The 20,516-nt window shown below is 39.4% G+C and overlaps 1 protein-coding gene across 3 annotated transcripts in view; it reads right to left on the bottom strand.

Moving 5' to 3' along the window:
* Positions 1–20,516, bottom strand: part of LOC148867075 (alpha,alpha-trehalose-phosphate synthase [UDP-forming] 1-like) — a 71,376-nt gene that overhangs the window by 33,723 nt on the left and 17,137 nt on the right. For all 3 annotated transcript variants that reach the window (XM_088979976.1, XM_088979978.1, XM_088979977.1), the window contains exons 7-8: positions 16,480–16,630; positions 1,545–1,633 (exon numbers count right to left, since the gene is read on the bottom strand). In XM_088979976.1, coding sequence (XP_088836102.1) covers positions 1,545–1,633; positions 16,480–16,630 — 240 coding nt within the window. The remainder of the gene's footprint in view (positions 1–1,544; positions 1,634–16,479; positions 16,631–20,516) is intronic.

The following is a 20,516-nucleotide window of genomic DNA, read 5'->3' on the forward strand; positions in this document are numbered from 1 at the left end:
CTAAAGATATTAGGAGTGATTTTTGGTGTAAATTATTTTATTTTATTGTTAATTAATTAAATAACTAAGTTTCCTTAAATTTTCAAAAATATTATACATTTATGTATTTTTATTTCTCATTTTGGATAAATTCAGACTGTCACCCTGTACTTAGGGGTTGTGACACTTAGCCCCCCAAACTTTGTTTTGGAACAATGACCCATTTCAGCACTTTTCCCCCTACTCCATTAATGGGGTTGATGATGGACTCATTTGAAATTCAATGAGCTAAGAACAAAAGCTATCAAAATGATGAAAATGGGCATGCTAAAGCACAATATCTCTTTTGGGTTGGGTTACTGTGCTTCCAAACCCTCGTGATGAACTCTATTTCTTCTTCAGCAAGGAGTTGGTGTTTGGAAGCACAGTAACCCAATCCAAAAGAAATATTGTGCATTAGCATGCCTATTTTTGTCATTTTGATGATTTTTCTCTCAATCCATCAATCTCGAATGGACAATTTAGTAATTTTACCTTCACCATAAGCCCCGTTAACAGAATAGGGGCAAAGTGATGAAGTCATGAAGTTCAAGGGGTGTCACAAAACAAAGTTCAGGGGGCTAGGTGTCACCAATCCCCCAAGTACAGGGTGGCATTCTGTAATTTACCCTTTCATTTTTATTCATCTTAATATGCTTTTTGGTATGTTAAGGCATACACCTCATTAATTTGATGTGAAAGGCAGCAAGGCCCATGCCTCAAGCAACTTGAGGTGCAAGCCACATACAAATCATATAAGGTGTCAAGGCTAGGTGTTTGGCTCTGCCTTGCCTCAAGGTTTACACCTCAATGCCTTTTAAAACCATGAGATACATACACATACATATATATACATATCAAACAACGACTACGGAATTATTTTTATAATTAAGTAATGTTTTTGAACCTTCAAATGATACACCTTAGACAAATATCGCTCAAACAAATAAATCATGTACCTTTAGCTCCAAAGCAGTGTCATGTGGAATTAGGGCCGCCATCAATGTTTCCATAGTGTTGTGCTACTTATTGATGTCAAAAATGTGTGAAAATGTATATATCCTCTCATAGTCAACCATTCCTAACATTCCTGCTTTCCAGGCATAACTGTCCTCTGATGTGGTTCCTCATTGACTCACAAAATACGTTTGCTAGTAGATGACCTAAAGAGTAATAGACTTACCAGAAGTTAAGTAGTACACATATTAAGAAACTAAACTAAAGCTTAATATTTCCTTTCCTTTTCTTTTTTGTTATAAATCTAAAACTGAATACATTTGTGATGAAAACCTTGGCCAATAGGTCACTATGAACATTTAGCTGCACTGTTTAACTAACATTTGACAAAATGTTTAATTAGTTAACACTCCCAACATATACCCAAAAGATTCTTACAGAATAACAAATAACAAGATAAAAATTGAGATGGACAAGAACCATAGAGCAACAGTAATTTCAGTCATAACTATATCTTGGGGTAATTTACATAAGCGCAAATATATCGAATTACACTGGTAGAGGCAGACCAGGTGGTGTATGGGTACAGCAGTCAAAGTTCCAAATCTGCCATTAATGCGTCCAACAATTTCATGAACCTGACTGGTAAGTTTTTGATCTGTGAAAGAAAATAAAATATAATTTATGGGTAAAAGATATAAAGCATTTGTGATAATAAGAAGCATGTTAATGCAAATATAAAAAGTCAAGCAAAGGCAGAACTTAAGTTATATAAACTTGCTCCAATGTAAATAAGACCCTCATATTTTTCTCAAATAAATGTAGTTTTTAATCATGATAAAATCATGATATATTCAACAATCCATACCCAAGAAAAAGAAAGAAAGAATTCCCAAAGAACTAACAGTATAAAGTAAATTAGGATTCTTGTTGGATTAAACAGACTCAAGAACTGCCATTTATTTGTTATGTTCACATTTTATGCTGTCTAGTTTAAGATGAGTTGGTTTAGTCCGGTGTTTTAAATGTACAAGGCACAAGGTAATACTTGCCTTTCCAAAGCAAGGAGCAACTTTTTGCAATTGTTTTGCATGTTTTCAAATCTTCTAAAATTTTGCACCTTGCTTCAAAAAGGCCACACCTTGCCTTATGCCTCAGGCACAAAATGCCCTTTGCACTATTTTTGCGCCTTGCACTTTAAAAAACTGCCTTGGCTGAAGCTGCGAAGTGCTCTTGGCAAGTTAGGAATGATAGACATCTACTCCCAACTTGAGGGGGAGTGTTGACAGACCAGTTAATGCTGATCATATTTATTTATGGGCCTACTTTATGAGGTTATTATGTTTTTTCCCCTCTTATTTCTTTCTTATTGTGCCTATGGGCTACTTTTTATGTTTCTCTTCACTGTATTATAATGAAGCCACCTCATGAGGGGCATACTTGTAATTTAACCTCAACCGTTTTCTTTGAGAAAGGTAAGTATAAATTTCATCCAAAAAGGGAAAAAATGGAGGATGTAATGAGTAATAATAACTAGTGGGGCACTTTAGACCCTAAGATCTGCTCTTATTTTGCATCTCATCCTTTCTCTCCTTGTTTCCTTCTACTAAGTACTTGTCTTTACACTGCTTCTCACTGATTTTAGTGTCTGGAATCTACAAGTAGTAGGTTAAGGTTTCAGTGATTAAATCATCTTCATGGGAGAATATATTACAGCCATTAGATCAGCTCCTACCAAATGTATAACGTGATAACCTCCATCCACCCACCCCTCTCTCTTTGAAACAAAGAAAAAGTCCACTCTATAGAGTTTTTTCTTTTTTTTTGGTGGTGGTGGTGGTGAATGGGGTGGGGGATAGGTTAGTATAACCTGTTTTTCCATGGGCTTGACTGTTTGAACTCACACCTCCTCAATGAGAGGGATTCCAACTGGCCACTTACACTACATGGTAAAGTCAATTTCTGACAGATGATTCCCAGGCAACCCAGGTCCTATTGTAATTAGATCAGTTCCTCAAGACGATCATCCTTTCCTGCAGTCTTGCATGGACTCTCCTAAATGAACAAGGTGTGTCACACACACATCAGATTCCTGAGGGACACTTCCACATAACATTTCCTTTTCTTATCGTAGCCTACTTGACATAAATAAACAGCTAATGTGCAAGATAATGTCAGATTTCCTATAAAATGTTACTAACAAATGGGGGGTGTAAACGGATCGAATTCGAATCGGATCAGGTAATATCCAAATTCGAATCCGATTAGAAAATCCGATATCTGAATTTGATTCGATATCCGACGGATATTGAAAATTAATATCCGAATTCGAATCCAATTCGATTCAAATTCGATTAATTAATTATTTTAGATAATTAATAAATATATAAAATAAATATTTTATTGATATAAAGTATATAAATATATAAATTATTTATATAACTTAATTGTTATATATAAATTATATAAAATATTTTATATATTATATATAAGAATAAATAATCGGTTGAATTCGGACATTTATCGAATTGAATCAGGCTATATCTGAATTCAACCGATTATATATTTGAATTATCCAAATTCGATTCGATTATGTCGAATATTGAATTCGAAATCGGATTTTCGAATACCATTGACACCCCTACTAACAAAGGCAATATTTTAGACCCCTTTTTGTAGGTATATAATGTCAGAATTCAAAAAATATGAATTACTTAGTATATACTTTTATATGTGTGTCCACGAGTCCATGTTTTCTTGTCTTTCCATGTCAGACTCTTGGAAAAGCATAAGATTCTAACACCCATGCCTATGTCCATGAAACACTGCTTCTCTGCAACAGTCTGTTCAAGTGATTCAACATGAGCCAATCTGTTAACATTGATAGTATCTCAAGTTATCATCATCCATGGGCAATGTTAGGCCATTCATCAGGGGAGATTTACAGACAGGAAAATTTCTTGGACCAAAGAAACCATCTCATTAAACCCAAGGGGCAAAGTCTTTTGGAATCAAGAATAAACCTCTCATTCCAACCTCTTACTATTGTTTTCTAGTTTTCAATTGAAGGATTGCAGTGAAGTTCTGGAACTGTAACTTCAATTCATAGCTTGCAAATGCTCTGAGGGGTTCCCTGGATGCAGGTTATTTCCTTTCTTGGTTTTTTGTTTCTTTAAAGTAGTTTATTGTGTTGGAACCATGGAAGGAAACTTTGTGGAGGCACGGAGGTGGAGAAGAAAACTCAAGGTTGAAGCTAAGGATCTCTAGTTTGAGGAAGTTAGAGTCAAAGGCAAGCTCAGTTTAAAGATAAGGGAAGGAAGCAGGTTTAAAAGGCAAGCAAAGTGTAGAAGATCAAAACTGTAATCAGTCTTGAATCCTAAAAGGTTTTCGGTTTGTAAAACAGAAGAGAATATGAGAAAAAAGGAGAGAATAGAAGAGAAGCAAGAGAACACAAGTTGCTGAAAGGAGGGACAGATTCTAACTCATCTGCCGCCGCCACTTCAACTTAATATTTATATATTATGCTAGTTATAGGAAAGGACACATCTGCCCTTGGTGTTTACATCATAACACTTAACAATATAAAACTGATAAGTAAATAACAACTAGAATAACAGAACTAGAATAACAGAAAACATAACAAATAGACTAGGTACATTCTACCCTACGGACAGAGTGGCCCCACAGCTGTGGGGCCCACATCAGTTTCTCTACACTCCCCCTCAAGTTGGGAGTAAATGTTTATCATTCCCAACTTGGATAGATCCGCTTCTAGCTTCTTTCTTGATACGGCTTTAGTGAGGATATCTGCTAGTTGCATACTGGAAGTGATGTCAGGGAGGCATACTTCTTGAGATGAGACCCTCTCTCGTACAAAATGTCGGTCAACTTCAATGTGTTTGGTTCTATCATGCTGCACTAGATTATGTGCTATATTAATAGATGCTTGATTATCACAATACAGCATCAGAAGCTTCTCATACTCAATACCCAACTCCTCGAGTAGAGATCTTAGCCAGAGGATTTCAGCCACTCTGTTGGCCATGGACCTGTATTCTGCTTCAGCACTCGACCGAGAGACAACACTCTGCTTCTTACTTCTCCAGGAGACAAGGTTTCCTCCCACAAGAGCACAATATCCTGAGGTAGACCGCCTATCATCAAAACTCCCAGCCCAATCGGCATCCGTATAGACCTCCACCTTCATGTGGTTACTGTTCTTGAACAATATACCTCTACCCGGGCATCTCTTCAAGTATGCTAGTATTCTTTCTGCTGCTAGAAGGTGCGTGGTTTTAGGAGAATGCATGTACTGACTGACAACACTAACTGCATAACTGATATCTGGCCGAGTGAGGCACAGATATAGGAGCTTTCCCACTAACCGCTGGAACATAACTTTGTCTTCAAGCAGCTCTCCACTCTCTGCACTAATCCTATGGTTCTGTTCAATGGGTGTATCTGCAGGTTTGACACCCAGCTTTCCAGTTTCAGCCAACAGATCTAAAACATATTTCCTCTGAGAGACAAAGATCCCCTGTTTAGATCTAGCAACCTCAATACCCAAAAAATACCGTAGTGGACCCAGATCTTTCACCTCAAACTCTTGATGAAGGAGCTGTTTGAGGGACTCAATCTCATAGCCATCATTTCCTGTCACCACAATATCATCAACATATACTGCAAGTAGTGTCAGTGAAAACTCCACCCTCTTGATGAACAGTGTATGATCTGACTGGGCCTGTACATAACCGAACTTCCCAAGAGCTAGTCTGAATCTGTCGAACCAAGCTCTAGGTGACTACTTCAAACCATACAATGCCTTATTGAGTCGGCAGACCTTCTTACCTATCTCTGTATCATAGTATCCAGGAGGCAACTGCATGTAAACCTCTTCCTGCAAGTCCCCATTCAAGAAGGCATTTTTAACATCCATTTGGTACAAGGGCCAAGTGTGGCTTGCTGCAAGAGATAATAAAACCCAAATGGTGGTCATCTTGGCTACCGGGGAAAACGTCTCCAAGTAATCTATACCATAAGTCTGAGTGAACCCTTTTGCAACTAGCCGAGCTTTGTACCTCTCAATGGAACCATCTGCATTGTGCTTTTCAGTAAATACCCATCTGCATCCAACTGGTTTCTTTCCTTTGGGTAAGTCAACTAGCTCCCAGGTATTATTTTTCAACAGGGCATCCATTTCAACTTGCATTGCACCTCTCCACTCCGAGACTGCTAGAGCCTCTTGCACTGTTCTTGGAATAGGGACATTGGAAATGGAACTAAGGTAGGACCTGTAGGTAGGTGATAGGCGCTCAAAGGATAAAAAATGGGAAATACAGTGGGCTGTAGATGTGGTACAATGTCGTTTCCCTTTACGGACTGCAATCGGAAGATCAAGGTCATCTGTAGGAGGTGAAATGGCAACAATAGAAGAAGTCTTTGTGGGTCCTGGGACTGTAATGCCTGGACCTGGAGCCGCAGATGAGATTGGAGCTGGCCTGGACTGTTGATGATCGGGATCAACCTGCCTGCACCGCCTGTGATAGACCCTCAACTCCTGATCCCTTTGACCACCCTCACCATTGCAGCTCCCCCTCAACTCCTGATCCCTCTGGCCACTCACCATTGCAGCTCCCATCACCCAATGGAATAGGTAAAGGAACTACCCCACTCTCACTGCTCTCCCCCTGAAGACATGGACCTAAACCCCTACTCTCACTGCTCTCCCCCTGAGGAGAAACTCGAGGATAATAGGGTGTCTCCTCAAAGAAAGTGACATCCATGGAAACGAACCTCCTCCCTGAGACATGATCATAGCAGCAATACCCCTTTTGAGTTCGTGCATAACCAAGGAAAATGCATTTGGAGGCCTTGGGTTCAAACTTGGAGTGATGGGGTCTGAGAAGCTGAACAAAGCAGGTACAACCGAAAGTCTTAAGGGGAATAGAAAACAACTCCTCATGTGGGTATAGAAGGGAAAAAGGAGATCGCAAATCAAGAACCAGGGAAGGAATCCGATTAATAAGATAGACCGCCATGAGGATAGCATCACCCCAAAAGCGAATAGGGACATTGAAGGTAAACATAAGACTTCTAGCCACCTCCAAGATGTGCCTATTCTTCCTTACAACAACCCCATTCTGCTGAGGTGTATGAGGGCAAGAGCTCTAATGGATAACCCCATGAGTAAGCAGGTAAGATGCCAATGACTTAGCAAAGTACTCCTTTGCATTATCAGATCTAAGAACTTTAACCTTGGCATCAAACTGGGTTAGGATCATTTGGTGAAAGTTTTGGGTCAGGGCGGGAACCTCATCTCGTGAACGCATAAGATAAACCCAAGAAAACCGGGTATGGTCATCAACAAATAACAAAAAATATTTGTACCCACCCATAGAAGGAATGTGATATGGCTCCCAAACATCCGTATGCACGAGATCAAAATGACGATTACTCCTTTTATTACTCAATGAATAAGAGTTTCTACAATGTTTAGCAAACTCACAGCTTTCACATTGCAACTGGGACAACTCAACAGACTCAAACAAAGTAGGAAACAAACTCTTTAAGGATCGAAAAGACAAATGACCCAATCCGTTATGCCAAAGCATAACCAAATTCACACTCTGGGAAACAAGTGACCTCTTACCCACTAACTCTTCCCGACGAGAACTCTCCTCGAGCAGATAGATCCCATTCGTCTCACGGCCAGTCCCAATCACCTTTTTCGTCTCCAGGTCCTAAAAAACACACCGGTCAGGGAAGAAAGTTACTGAGCAGTTCATGTGTTTGGTAATACTACTGACTGAAAGGAGGTTAGTATCAAGCTTAGGAACATGTAAGACAGAAGACAAGGAGATCGTATCTGATAACTTAATGTCCCCCTTCCCAGAAATAGGAACCAAAAAGCCATCAGCAATAGATACTCTATCCCTACCAGATGACAAATGGTAAGAGGTAAACAATGAAGGCAAGCTAGTCATGTGGTCGGATGCACCTGAATCTATTACCCAACAAGGTTCAGTAGTACCTGGAGCTGAGACATGGTAGGCTGAAGCTAGAGTACCTGAATTTACGGTTGTAAGCTGACAACCCATCTCAGAAACACTACCATAACTGATGCTCCCAAAGCTGCCTTCTGCCTGATTTTTAAACTCCATCTCGGTCAAGTCTTAAAACAGCACTTGGACTACCAATCACAACCAAAAACAGTATAGGCCTGATTTGTATTCACAGTGTATGTGCACAACTGGGATAACTCTGATATGAAACCAACAAACAAACACAACAGTGGCTGTCTGTAGAGCTCTAACCCCTTTAAGAAAGTTCGAAAACCCCAAAAAACTCTGAAAAGCAGCTTAGAAGGAGGTCTGATTTGCCTTTGCAGAATTAGGGTTTTAATCAGTCCTTAAAGTGATCAATTCAGTTGCATAATCTAATCAGTATTGTATAGATAGACTTGCAGTAGGGTTAATGTGAAACCCTAGAATCTGATCAATGCCAACAATATACCTGAGGACAGCTCTAGGTAGATCACAAGGTTCAATCCAGCACTAGGGCTTGCCGCAAGATCACTTCAACCTATCTTTTCTTAGAAAAGTAAATGACTGAAAGCTGAAAGCTGATCCGAAACTGATCTGATATGAAAAGACAGTTACTTTTCAAACAGAGTCAAGGAAGTAAGTCTGAAAGCTGATCCGAAACTGATCTGATCTGAAACTGATCTGATCCGATCAGAAATACCAACACAAAACCGATGTGATCTGAGACTGGTCTGATCCGATCAGGAATACCAACACAAAGCTGATCTGAAATCAATCGCCTATCAATCTGAGATGTTGTTCTCTGAAATCCCTACTGTGGGGCCCACTACTGTGAGAGCAAAAATAGGGTTTCAACTGTAGGTTTGAGGATCTGAAATCACTGAAGTGCTCAGCTGCACTCCCCAAGCAGTCCGCACCAGTGGGACTTGTCGTAGGGCACTGTGAAACCCTAAAAACTAATCCCCTTTGAAGAGGAGGGTTCGGCCCAACAATCAAACCCGAGACACAAACTTAATCATAGTTCGGCAAGCCAAACCCTAGAGCAAACTTGAACACAGTTCGACCCCTCTTTCTAGATAGGTCCAACCTATCTCGGCTGATTGCAATCTCTAAAAATCAGTAAAGAAACAAACTTACTTACTGATTACCTACCTTCGGTGTACTGTCTTCGCTGCCTCTTCCTAATTACCAACTCTCTGTAGGCTGCAGCAAGTCTTCAACTACTACGAACCTCTCCCGGTAATCTCCAAGATTCAGCCGCCGAAAAACTTCTTCAAGACTTCCAGCCCTAGCTAGTTCTCATGTGGTCGGCTGGACTAGATACACATGAGAAGCCCTAGATAGGCTCTGATACCATGTAGAAGATCAAGACTGTAATCAGTCTTGAATCCTAAAAGGTTTTCGGTTTGTAAAACAAAAGAGAAGATGACAGAAAAGGAGAGAATAGAAGAGAAGCAAGAGAACACAAGTTGCTGAAAGGAGGGACAGATTCTAACTCATCTGCCACCGCCACTTCAACTTAATATTTATATGTTATGCTAGTTACAGGAAAGGACACATCTGCCCTTGGTGTTTACATCATAACACTTAACAATATAAAACTGAAAAGTAAATAACAACTAAAATAACAGAAAAACATAACAAATAGACTAGGTACATTCTACCCTACGGACAGAGTGGCCCCACAGCATCAGTTTCTCTACACAAAGCATTAGGCAAGAGGTTGGAATAGAGGAAGGTAAGACTTGTATAGTCAAAAGCAGGAAGAATACAAAGGGATGTTATCTAACTCTGGCTGAGTTCTTTGGCAAAGGAAAGAAACAGATGGTTTGCTTCCTGGCAGGAAGGCAGAGTCAAGGATGGAAGGATGTTAGCATGCTACTTGGTGAGTTTCTGGGCTGGGGAGGAACAGCTATGAAAAAGAGATCAGTAAGGGAGGAGGAGGCAAACCAGATTAGTTTGACTGGAAACTTGGAAAAGGAGCCTCTGATTATAGCGAAAGCCAATGGACAGTGTAGACCATTGGATTGCTCGAGGAAGGGCGAATGAGAGAGTAAGTTTATAATCCAGGCAGGTTTAGAAGTTACGGACTGAAGGAAAGTTGCAGATCTATTGACTTCGAATCTAAGGCTGAAAAATGAGTTCGTTATAATCCCCTTTGATAAATGCAAAGCCTTAGTGGATTTTCGAGAGAACAAAGTAGACCTCTCGACTGTTAACTTTCAGTCTGAGTTAGGAGCCGTTACAATATTCAGATGGAATCCCCTTTCAAATACTAAGGATTACTTTGTTGTAGACGGGGTATTGGTGTGCATAATAGGGCCGCCTTTTCATCTTTGGAGGCAAGAAGTAGCAGAATCCATTGCTTTGATGTGTGGAGGGCGATTAGACAGTGCTTATTGGGGAGATCTCCACTCTGCAGCCAGCCTTCTAAGTGCAGTGAAGCCTGAAGATATCCCAAGGAAGGTGCAAATAAGGGTGGAAGATGTCTTTGTATCAGTCGGCTGGCCTCTTCCATTGAAGCAAACTTATGGAAAGAGGCTAGAATGGAGGGAGGGGAAAAGGTTGAAGAAGAAGGTGTACATGGAACAAGGAGATTGGATGATTTAAATTCAAATGGAACTTTTATACCAAAATGGGCCAACATTTTCTGGAGAGCCAAGAAACCTCCCTGACATGCAGCAGAATCTACACACAGGTGGTGGCTGGAAATAATGCAACGTTAGGGGTAAATATTCATGAGGGAGCATCCAAGTTACAGTTATCGCTGGAATGGGAGTTATAAGAGATGGTAGAGTAGGAAGCCATGTGGGACCGCTTGGTACATGTAAACAAACTGAGCCTGTGGGCCTTTCCTTCTCGCCTGGGCCAAGGTTTAGAGGGGAGGGTAGTTCAGTTGGGCCTAGCACCGAGCCCACAACTAAGCCTATTAAGGCCTGTTTTTTAAATCCACATGATAACTTAAAGGCTCACGTGACCCAGGGAGGGGAGAATTTGATAGACGTCCCTAATAGTCTATTATCTTCTTCCTTGAGCTCCAACTCTCGGCTTTGGACCTTGAATCCCAGCAGTTCTCTTCAGTGGTTCCCAACAAAATTGGTGAACTGCCTAACCCTTAAGAGAAGAAATCCAAGGTGTATCAAATGCAGCGATTTGGAGAAGATGGAAGCAATGATTATGACTCAGATGATTCAGATGAAACCTCGAGTTTGGGCAGGATGGATCTGCAAGCTAAGGAAAACTTGTTTGAGACAGGGAGCTTGAGTACAGAGCTGCTGTTTCTTGAAGGGGCTGGCGGTTGTCTATCAGGGGAAGATACAAACCTTACACCCCAACGACAAAAATGTTAACCCAAATCCTCAGGACTCACAAGTTTTAAATGTAGAAAAGACCTCTCTCTTGAGCACGGATAAGGGTGTTCCAGGAAGGGTAGAACAGGGTTCAGGTTTTCAAGAGTGTAGGCAAGATGGTGGTGTTTATGCTACCATGTCCACTCCGCAGGAATCACCTTGTAGGGGACTGACACCAAACTTGTTAGCAGTTGGCCAACAGTCTAGCCCAAGTGGTCCTTGTGCTCTCGCTCCTCCTTCGTGTATTGATGTCAATTTGGTTTTAGTTACTGCTAAGTGCATTTTTCTTGAAACAGGTGTACCAGCATCCCATCTAGGTGGCAAAGCAAAGAAAGGAGGTTGGGAAGGTGGCAGTGAGGTGAAGGGAGGGGAGGCAAATAAAATTTGGGCTCTAATTTTGTAGAGTTTGGGGAACTCAGTCGAAAGGAAGGGTATAGTGAGATGGTGAAGCTTGATGGTAATGGGGAGTTTGACCTTGATGTAAGAGTACGGACTCTAAATGTGGGTCCCACTAATGTGAGGGGTCAGGTGGGTGTAAGGGCTGGCAAAGAAGGAGAACTGAAAACAAATAATGAGAAGGGCCATGAATTTAAGAGAGCGAAAAGAAAATAAAAAATAAAAAATAAAAAACAAATCTAAGGTGGAAAGATTATTGTGTGAAATTGAAGGGGATTTAGAGTTTAGCGGGAGGGAAGACAGGAGGAAGGGTGGGAAGTAAAGAGGATTGGTCACTGGTTGAGGGTTTGTGCCAATGAGAATAGTTAGCTGAAATGTGAGAGGATTGGGAAGCGCAAGGAAAAGGAGGGTGATTAAGGACCTATTGAAGAGAGAGAAGCCAGACATTGTACTTTTGCAAGAAACAAAATTGTCGGAACTAGATGGAAGGTGGGTGAGAAGTATATGGAGGTTTAGAGGAGTTAGTTGGTTTTCAATGTCTATTAAATTCAAGAATGTGGTGGATGGTTTCACTTGGGTGTTGACCAATATCTATAGTCCCAATAACTATAGGGAAAGGAATGACATGTGGGATGAATTATACGCAATTCAAGGTTTGTGGGTAGGCTTGTGGCGTCTAGGAGGAGACTTCAATGTTATACAGTTTTCTGAGGAAACTAGCAATTCCCAACAATCCATCACAACTAGCATGAGGAAGTTTAATAGCTTTATTGTGAATTATGAATTGAAGGAAATCCCACTTTTACAAGCCAGATTTACTTGGCCTAATCTACAAGAAACCCCTTAGTGGTCAAAGCTGGATAGATTCATCTTCAACTTAGAATGAGAGAATTACTAGGGAAACTTGGTGTCTAGAGTTCTACCTAGAGTAACCTCAGATCATTTTCCCATAAGAATAGGTTTGGAAGATTTCATCAGTGGACCAAGACCGTTTAGATTCGAGAACATGTAGCTTACTCACCCGGACTTTGTGAATAAAGTAAAACTTGGTGGAATGAGGATAGAGGGGAATAAAGTGGAAAGAGGTAAGATTTCACAACAAATTGCAGAAATTAAGATCCAAAATAAGAAAGTGAAATAGGGATCATTTTGGGAGGATTGGGGAACAAAAGGTAACCCTAATGTCTAGGATAGAGGAGTTGGCCGAGAAAGAAACCCAATCTGGGTTAGATGAGAATGATAGAGATCTAAGGAGACATTTAAAGAAAGAGTTGGAAGAGGTACTACTAAGAGAAGAAATAAGCTAGAGACAAAAGCCAAGGCATAAATGGATTAAGGAAGGTGGCGGAAACACTAAGTTCATCCATGATGTGGCAAATGGGAGGAGGAAGAATTTTGTGGCGAAGTTAGAGATAGGAGAGGAGGTGCTCACTAACCAAGAGGATATTTCCAGGGGGTTTGTGGACCATTTTAAATCAATTTATAGACGAGACCCTTGAATGAGAGGCTTGAAATGGAAGGGGTAGATTGGCCAAGTTTGGATGAGGAGAAAGATGAGGTGGCTGGAGCTGGAAAGGAACTTTAAGGAAGAAGAGATTAAACAGGCGATGTTATTGATGGATGGATCAAAATCTTTGGTCCCAGATGGTTTTACAATAGCATTCTACCAAGATTGTTGGGAGGTAATAAAAGATGATCTTTGTGAGTGTCTATAAAATAGAGAAGTTCAAGAAGAGGTTAGCGGTTTGGATGAAAAATTACATCTCTTTGGGTGGAAGGATTACTTTGATAAGAGCTACTCTCACAAACCTACCTACTTACTACCTCTCTGTCTTTAGGATACCACCTAAGGAAGCGAAGAAGCTAGAGAAGTTGATGAGAGACTTCCTTTGGGAACCGGAAGAAGGAACAAAATATCATTTGACCAGATGGGAGATTGTAGGTAAAAGAAAAGAGGAATGGGGCTTCTAGGATTAGGGAATGTGATCAAAAAGAATGTGGCTATGCTAGGGAAGTGGTTGTAGAGGTGGCCTTTGGAGTGAGAGAGACTTTGGCATGAAGTAGTGAAGAGTATTCTGGTTGCTCAGAGAATGGATGGGATGCTGGTACATCAAGGAGGGCTAGCTTGGCAACACCTCGGAAGGCAATCCACAAAATCCTCCAACAATTCCTTAGTTGTGTTAGGTATGATATTTGATCTGGTAGTCTAGTAGACTGGTACTTCTATTCGTTTATGGGAAGACATTTGGGCTGGAGATCTACCTCTTAAAGATCTTTTCCCCTCCTTGTTTTCTATTTTGTTGTATAAAAATGAGATATTCTCAAATTTCCTTCCTTCTTTAAACCTGTCAGCTTTGGCTTGGGACTTTGGATTTCATAAAGGGTTAAGGGATGAGGGAGTCAAATTGTCCATCTAACTTGCTTTGCCTCCTTGATAAAGTGTGGTTGGATCCCTTGTTGCCAGATAAGTTGGATCCATCCAACTTCCTTCTCCTTTAAGTCACTTTGCAACACCTCCTCTCAATAGGGCTTTCCTGCTAAAGATGTCTGGTTTAGGCCGGTCCCCCCTAAAGTAATGGCTTTTTGCTAGGAAGTGCGCCATGGGAAAGTTAACATCTTGGATAACCTACAAAAGAGAAGACTCTTTCTCTATTTTTTTTTTTTTTTGAAATAAGTTAACTGATTTCATTAAAGGAAAGAGAGGTAGACAAGAAGGTGTACAAATACAAAGTAGGGGCCAGATGCCTGAGAATTACACAGGAGGAAAAATATCACAGTACAAGGTCTCCAGAATGACTCCTAATTTTGCTAGACCATCTGCAATGGCATTTAGCTCCCTTGGGATCCAGTATAGAGAAACATTCGTATGAGCCAATAGGTCCCTTGCCTCTGTTAAGAAGTGACTAAGTCTCCAAGGTCCAGCCTCCTGTTGTTCCAACCACCTTATAGTATTTGCTGAGTCACCTTCAATGGAGAAGTTCTGAATACCCAGTTTACTTACTAGGTGAATCCCTGTGAGAGCTGCTAACACTTTGCCTTTGTGGATTCAGCTATCCCAATCGGTCCACTGTATACCCAGCAGGTGAGTCCATTCTCATTTCTTAGGATTCCCCCTATACCGGCAGATCCAGGGTTACCAAAAGCACTTCCATCAAAGCTAAGAGTCCAAGTTCCTTCCCTTCTTACTGAGGGAACTCTGGGGGGAGGTGGGATAGGGGGGGAGGAGACCAGGAAGTTATACACATTTCTGTTAAGGTCATTAACATTGATTCCTGTGAACTCCTCTCAGCTGGAAGCCCATATATTGCAGTAATAAGTGATGTGGTTGATCAGCTCACCCTTAGATTTTGTCCTATTTTCGAACAGCCAATTGTTCCTTTCCTCCCAAATTCCCCAAAGAACAGCATGAAGTACTATCAGCCAGTAAGTCTTACCTCTCTTGCTCAGACCTCTTCCTTGCCACTGTGAAATCAGTTCCTGAAGGTGCTTAGGAGCCACCCAACTAAATCCAAATAACAGTAGGAAGAAGTTCCAGATGTTGCGGGCTACCTGGCTCTATATCTCTCCAAACTGATGCACTCTTTGCAGATCTCACGGTGAAGACTGTTATCATTTATTTCTTTCTTGTGATGTCACTGCAGAGCTTTGGGTTTGGCTTTTCTCCTTATTTGGGTGGAGGTGGGAGATGCCAACAGCAATAAACTTTCTGTTCAACCCGTTTACCTTCTCTTGGCCCCAGAAAAGAGGAAGAAGTATGTGAAGGGAGTGCAAGAGAAGCTTTGATTTGGACAGTTTGGGAAGAAAGGAATAGAATATTCCACGAGAAGGAAAGGAGCAACCAGGCCTTGAAGGATTGCATCATGAATAGAGCAATACACTGGTTAAAGTCTATGGAACTGTTTCATCATTTTTTCCTTTAATGATTTATGGAGGAATTGAACAGCATAGCAAGCTGCTCATCCTTAATGGGTAGGGTTTTCACAAACTGGGCCCTCCCTCCACAAGGTTTTTTGAAACTGAACTTTGATAGGAGCAGCCAAGGAAACCCAGGACCCTCTGGTTTGGGAGGAGTTCTGAGAAATGAGAATGGAGAGGTCATTCTTCTCTACTTGGCCCTTTGGGAGTTGGGAATCTGTTAGAGCAGAATTGTTAGCTGCCATACAAGGAATTCTTCTTGCAAAAGATTTGGGAGTGGAGCAGTTGCTGATTGAGGGAATTCTAAGATAGTAGTGGGGTGGCTAAATAGTTCAGAGGTCACTTGGATCTACAACAACAAGCTCAAGAGATATATATGGCTGACAAGAGACATGACTGTTATGGTACAGTGGGTGGGGAGATCAGAGAATGCCCTTGCAGATACTTTGGCAAAACAAGGGACAGTTAGGGATACGCTGTTTTGGGCTAAATTATAATCTTATAGTAGAAAGCATGTGTTCTTTTTTTAGTTTTTTTGGTCCACTTTTGTGGGCTCCACGTCTTGGAGAGGCGGCAACTCACGCCTCCCCAAGGGTCTGTAATCTCCTCTTGATTTTAATTAAATGTGATTCTTTATTTATTATTTATCAAAAAAAAAACAGTGATTTCCATAGCAGAAGTTAAACCCAATGCTCACAGAGAATAAATAACTACAGTAAGTTTTGCCAATTACTATAAGCAATGCTATATTTAATAAAAAATAAAAAAAGAGATGAAGCATGTTTAGTGAAGCAACACACATTCAGGAACATCTGTCCTAGTTGGAACAGCAATTTGCAGCAAGACTACTTTATCACGCCAGTCTGGATTTTCCTCGAGGAACTTTTCAAATGCCAATATCTTCTGGGGAATTCCTTTAATCATGTCAAGGCGATCAACACCTAACATTACCTGCCAAACAGTAGTAACAAAACAATAGATAATGAACAGAATATATACAACAAACAATGAACTAAAGGTCTGAAGTTCAACCATATAAATCCTAGAAAGCATGCACTCATTTCATGCAAAGGAGTGCTTTATTAACAACATAGTGGAAAAAATCAGGTTATAACATATAGGAACAAGAAAATAAAAGAATATAGCAAGTATGTCAAATCATCTGCATCTGATCAAATCACATATCAATGAAATCATATTTAACAAAGTTAAAATGTTGGATGGTATACATCAACATAGGGTCAATTCTTTCAAGGGGAAATTTAAGTGCATAATCATTAATCATTTCTTTAATCTTAATTTTAGTTGTGTAGATACATATTGGATAAATCAGAAAGAAATACCCATTACGTGAAACAAAAAAAAAAAAAAAAAAAAAGTTTGACACAGGGAAAGGAGATTCTAATAAGTATCATAAAAAATAACAAAATGGCCAAGATCCCAGCAAAGGATTGTATAGTAAATAAAACACCGGTTGAACATCAAGTAAAAAAAATTCATAATATATATCCCAAATTCAACTAGGAAAGAATATGAGAATAGTCCAAGTGTTCCATGTCAACCACTATGAATCACATAACTTGCCACATAGCATTAATCCTAATAGTAACGGAAAAAACAATCTAAAGCAACCACAATCATAAACTGAATGGAAAAAAGTCTCACATCTTCAACACATCACTTAAATTGACATCTAGGAGGGCATCAACCCTCTATCTACTCTCTTTCCAAGAGAAGGCCTTCAGAATTTTCCATGCAGTATCATAAAATGGTAAGATTGCATTTTTTTCTAGGCAAACAGTGTTAAATGCTCTCACATAATGAATTATGGGGAAGATAGAAAGAAATGGTATAAAGTATGTGAGACACTTCTTCCAACTGATTTCCATAGTGTTGGACAAATTTCAACATAGCAAGAAGGTCAACATGTGTTGGAGAATAAGATATATGTGCCAAGCAACCCACCCATGAAACTGTGAAAAGAAAATCATATAGAAACTAAATCAGGAGGGAAGATTTCCAGTACAAATCACTCCTCCCACTATCTATTATCTAACAGACTTATATTGGATCCCGACTGATGGCAATTGATATCATTTAAACAACTCAACTATGCATTGTCCGGTTGTCCCAACTATATGGGTTGGCCACATGAATCCTGTTCTGTCATTCTGCTCTGTTCAGTGTCACATTCATTGTTAAATCATGGGCCCTTAAATCATATCACACTACTTCAACCCATGTCTTGGTCTAGCCCTAGCCCTTCTAGACCCTTTCAACTTGTAATAGGTACAATTCACTAGTGCTGTAGATGGTCTTCTCTACACATGATTTTTTTTCATCAATAACAGAACACTTCATTAAAATAAAAATATTGAAGTACAAGGAAACAGCCATCCCAGAGGTTGAGATGGCCTACCCCAGAGCTGCTCTAATCAGATAAACAGTACATCAAGTAGAAATCCCATCCCCCCCGAATAGATTCTCACTTTCAACCCCTTGTCTTGCTAACCCATCTTCCAAACCATTGGCAACTCTGTAAACCCACTGAACAGCAACAACCTGCCTCTCTTTAGCTCAATGATTGCTTATACTGCCAACAACACTTTCCTTCATTACGTATCCACTCCACCACCACTTTGAATCCCCTTTAATGATGATATTGGTGAAATTGTTTCTCTTGGCCAGCTTTAAACGTTGTAATACTGCTAGAATTTCTGCTCTAACTGCATTTCCATAGCCTGCTGGTCCAGAATAAAGTTCAATTATACTCCCATCATGATTTCTTTTCTACACATGATTAAACCATCTTATTCTACCTTCCCTCATTTTATAACCTATGGAAGCTACTCCTGGGTTCCTTCATAAGTTCATTTCTTATCCTGTCCTTGCTAGTTTTGTCATCCATCCATCTTAATGTTTACATTTATAATACACCCATGTTATCCAAAGGAAAAAAAAAAATATATATATATATATATATATATATATATATATCTATTACACCCATTTTCTAGACATGTTTCTTAGCTGCCCAACACTCCAATCTACACAACATCTCTAGCCTTATAACCATTTTATAAATTTTTCCTTTTAGCCTAAGGTGTCATTTGATAATAGATGAAGTTGCTAAATTGAATAACTTATTGCTTTAACTTTAGTGGTAAAATAATCAAGTAACAAAATATCCAAAGGTATATTCAGCCATTAAGGATCCCACAACCTCCTTAAAACCTTATTCACCAAAGGCCAAATCAATTAGATTTTTTAGTTCAGCCACTTCAGCTGTTCTCAAACAGACCCTAGGTGGTATTCTCCTATCACATAGGACTCCAAATGCTCCCTCCCTTCGGCTCATCCAGATGTAATTCTATGGTCAACATCCCCCACAATCTCTCCCATGTTATGGATTACCAAACCAAGGTAATGAAAGAAGTCACATTGAGATAATGAAAGAGAACAGATTCAGATGAGGGGTGTATCAACTAGCATTAATGCAAAAACATGAAGCCCGTTCTATGTCCATTAGACTCCTAAAACATGTGATTGAGCTGTATTGTGTTAGCCATCTTGCATATTGAAGCTAATGTGGTTGTAAACAGACTACCCATTTTTGGTAGTGTTCCATCAAAGTTTTTGGAGCCTAGTAGGTAGAAGCTAAGAAATTGAGTTCTCTATTAAGATGCATAGTTTGCAATTTCCTATGTCTAATTCAAGATCTTTGTTTTCTAGCAATAAATGTAAGGATCATGGTTCACAATATCAGCAAAATTTGGCAAAATTTCTCCATTTTCTAGGTGGCGATACGAAATTTTCCAAGAATCATTTTTTTCTAGGGTAAAATAAAACCTCCCGTGAAGTTTCTGACAATCATAAAATCCTCCCGAGGTTTCACTTTCATAAAAACCTCCCCTGTAATTTACCAAAAACCCGCAGTTACTTCCCTTCCATCTTTGTTCCAGTAATGAAGATTTCAAAGTTACAAAATTACCCTTACAACTTATTAGGGAATCTTTCAATATAATTCAAAAGGCCAAATTTACCCTTCTAAACTTCATTATACCTAACGTTTTTACAGAGTAATTCTTTTCAATCTAATTCAATGATCCTTTTAATTAAAAGTTAAAAATTCTTTTGGGGGTATTTTAGTAAATTTTCATATAAATTGATAGATCAGAGTAAAATGGGTACTTTTGAAATATTAATCAATTAGACCAACGTTTCTTGTCCATGGCAATAAGAAAAGGTAGGTAACTGCAGGTATTTTCAATACTGCAGAGGAGGCTTTTGTGAAAGTAAAACCACAGGGGAGGTTTTTATGATTGTCAGAAACCTCAAGGGAGGTTTTTATATTTTACCATTTTTTCTAATATCTCTGATATTTTGCCAATACTTCAGAGATATTTCAGATTTCATTGATAGACTATATATTTAAAGGTTTAAATTTTAGAGTATTATTAGAAACTTTTGGATATTTCATTAAAATCATCATAATTTTTTAAAAACAAGAATAAATAGGGGAATCAGTGATTGGATTATTAGCTTACTATTTTGATATGATTAATAAATAAGTCACTATAATTCAAAAGAAAAAGGCACACAACTACAAAAGAGGATTAAATCTAATCGGAACATATAGTAACAATGAAAAGAAGTCAAAAGGGCAAGTAAATGACATGAGTGATGAAGAGAAGATGGTTAAAAGACTATAAGGGAGACAGAGAAAGATACCTATTTAAGTCTTTTGATCTTCTTATTCATCAAAAAGTCTCTTAATCTTCTCTTATGTAATTTATGTAGTTGTTTGCAATGGTTTTTAGAGCCTCATATGTCTTAT

The sequence above is a fragment of the Nelumbo lutea genome, chromosome 3, assembly GCF_056320005.1.
Source record: "Nelumbo lutea isolate HS-2025 chromosome 3, American lotus-T2T, whole genome shotgun sequence".
NCBI classification, from domain to species: domain Eukaryota; kingdom Viridiplantae; phylum Streptophyta; class Magnoliopsida; order Proteales; family Nelumbonaceae; genus Nelumbo; species Nelumbo lutea.